At 39.4% G+C, this 2501-nt stretch overlaps 1 protein-coding gene across 1 annotated transcript; it reads right to left on the reverse strand.

Annotated features, from left to right (window-relative positions):
- On the reverse strand, nt 907-2026 carry LOC109716101. The gene has a single exon (XM_020241416.1). It carries the CDS (start codon nt 1796-1798, stop codon nt 1160-1162), a length of 639 nt encoding a protein of 212 aa, XP_020097005.1. The 5' UTR covers nt 1799-2026; the 3' UTR covers nt 907-1159.

Raw genomic sequence — 2501 nt, forward strand, 5'->3', positions numbered from 1 at the left:
TATGCTACTATACTATCAATAGTACTAAGTCCTTGATACTATTGAGTTTTCGGCCGTTGGATGAAAGGATGTGCGGTTAGGATGATAGTGGTCCCCGGTTAAATTGCCAGTGGTCTCCTAGGGTTGAGTGAGTGGTTGATATATATATATATATATATGCAACTTAATAGTTAGATTAATTTCTTTTTAATGTATAATATATATGTATATGTATATTCATTAAATATTATAAAAGTAATTTGTAAGGATTATCTTGCTGAATTCGCAGCCTCAAAATGGCGAAGAAAAAGACAAGCATGATTCACGAGATTAAAAATTAAATCTAACTATCAATTTTGTAATTTATAAAATGGGTTGCAAAGTTTGTTTTTAAGCATAAAATTAGTACTCCCTGATTAAACCTTCCTCCTCTTAATTACATAATTATATGTTGTTTAGGGAGATTAGGGTAGTTGGAGGAGCCAAACAATTAACTAAAAATTATTAATTTCTAATACTTCCTCCTAATTCTGTAGTACTGTATAGCTTAAATTAATTGAAAGAAATAAAAAGAATTTTCTTTTCTTTTCTTTCCTAAGAACCCTTCAAGTTATGATCATGAAATATTTCTCTAAGAAATAGGGAATTCAAGCAGTGGAGGATCGAATTCTGACCTCTTAATTAGATCGGCAAACGATCGAAAACGAAAAATTTAGGTGAAAGAAATAAGATGATAAGTGAATTTAATCAAGAAGTATATATACATCTACTTCTTAAAGCTTTGGCCTTTATAATAAAATGTTAGATAAATTAAACATAATTTGGTCTAAATCTCGAGATGGAGGAATCTAACAAACCAAATTAAACACATGCAATTTACTAAGTAAAGCAACAAAAACTAAATCTAGTCAGAAAGAAGCGTATCCATACAACAAAACGAAAGTGTTTATTTTATTTAAAAGCTCAAAATTCATAACAACCCAACCTATATCATTAAAAAAAAAAGGGGGAAAAAAAATAGCAAAGAGATAACTCTACATTATATAATTTTCGCAGGCTTTTTATAGTATACCCACATTCCGTGCAGAACAAAAGCCAACTCAAATATACATAGATTAAAAGTATGAATCCATGCAGCATTCTGACTCGAACCCAATATTAATTCCTTTCTGGTTCGAACTCAATTTCGGCCCACCAACGTCCTGCGGCGCCCGAACCTGCTACACTCGGGCGTAGAGCCAACACTTCTCGGCTGCAGGCGCAGCTGCTCGTAGAACCGCTTTATGAACTCCTCGGCATCCCTATCCACGGCCCCGTCCACCTCCCCCTCCTCCTCCCGCAACGGAAACGGCGAATCCGTTATCCTCAGCTGCCTCACGAACGGCGAGGGCGACGGCGTCGCAGCCGCCGATACGCACTCCCCCGCGTCTTCCGCGTTGAGTATCTCGAACACCTTCGCAATCTCCGCGGCCGCGTGATCGTGGCGGGGGTGTTTGTGCTTCTGCTTCCCCACGTAGAAGCGCGGGTACGACGCGGGGGTGTTGCTGCAGCTGAATTCGACGTCTCTCGGCGCGTGGAACGAGGCCTTAGGGTCTACGTAGAGGCACGAAAAGGCGGCGGAGGCGGCAGCGGGGTGGTGGTGGTGGTGGTGGTGGTGGTGGAAGGACATGAGGTGGCGGAGGGATTTTCCGGCGATCTTGCCGCGGTGGAGCAGGAGTTGGAGATCCATCATGATCTTTCTCTTGTTGATCCCCTTGCGTAACATGTAGTACACCGCACGTACCATGTGCCAAGTACGTTTGGCTACTGTCGAGTCCATGTTTTTGGGCCTGTACTTTTTCGTGGTTACGTTTTTTCTCAAGGGGGGTTTTGTAAGATTCAAGTGTGTTTAGAGAGAGAGAGAGAGAGAGAGAGAGAGAGACAGAGAGAGAGAGAGAGAGGAGGAGGTGTTGTGTTGCTCTCGTATGGGGAATGAGTAAGAGTGGGTGAGAGTGGGGAGCGTATAAATAGGGGGGAGGAGAGAGAGAGAGAGAGAGAGGAGGCCATGAAAAATGGTTCTTTTTTTAAAATTTTGTTTTAATGATCTAATTAAGAAAATTAAAAAGTTGGAGAGAGGTTGAGGGGGGTTTTTCGCAATAATTGAGGAAGATGGGGAAATTACTAGAACGCCCTTACGACAGGAATTCGAGTCCGAATGGCGGCTACCGCTAATGTTATGCTTACACATAAATTATGCATTTTATTACTAACTTTAATTAGTTAATTAATTCGTGCGATGCGACGAATAAGTAATTAAAAAAAATTGAAAAAGGCGAAAAAAAAGAAAAAATAATGATGGAAGAAACAACGATAAGAGATAAGATTTATCTTACCAATAAAAAAAATAACAACAGAAATAAATGAAAGAGGAATAATTTACCCAATGCAAAAGAATAATTCGGTTTAATCTAAGTAAAAAAAACCGATTTGATTCAAGCAAATAAAATATATATATATATATATATGGAAGACTCAAGCCGGTT

Source organism: Ananas comosus, linkage group 10 (genome assembly GCF_001540865.1).
Source record: "Ananas comosus cultivar F153 linkage group 10, ASM154086v1, whole genome shotgun sequence".
Lineage (NCBI taxonomy): Eukaryota > Viridiplantae > Streptophyta > Magnoliopsida > Poales > Bromeliaceae > Ananas > Ananas comosus.

What these genes read in the sequence shown, in the direction of transcription:
- LOC109716101 (XM_020241416.1), bottom strand. Translation starts at nt 1,798, where the DNA reads ATGGACTCGACAGTAGCCAAACGTACTTGGCACATGGTACGTGCGGTG.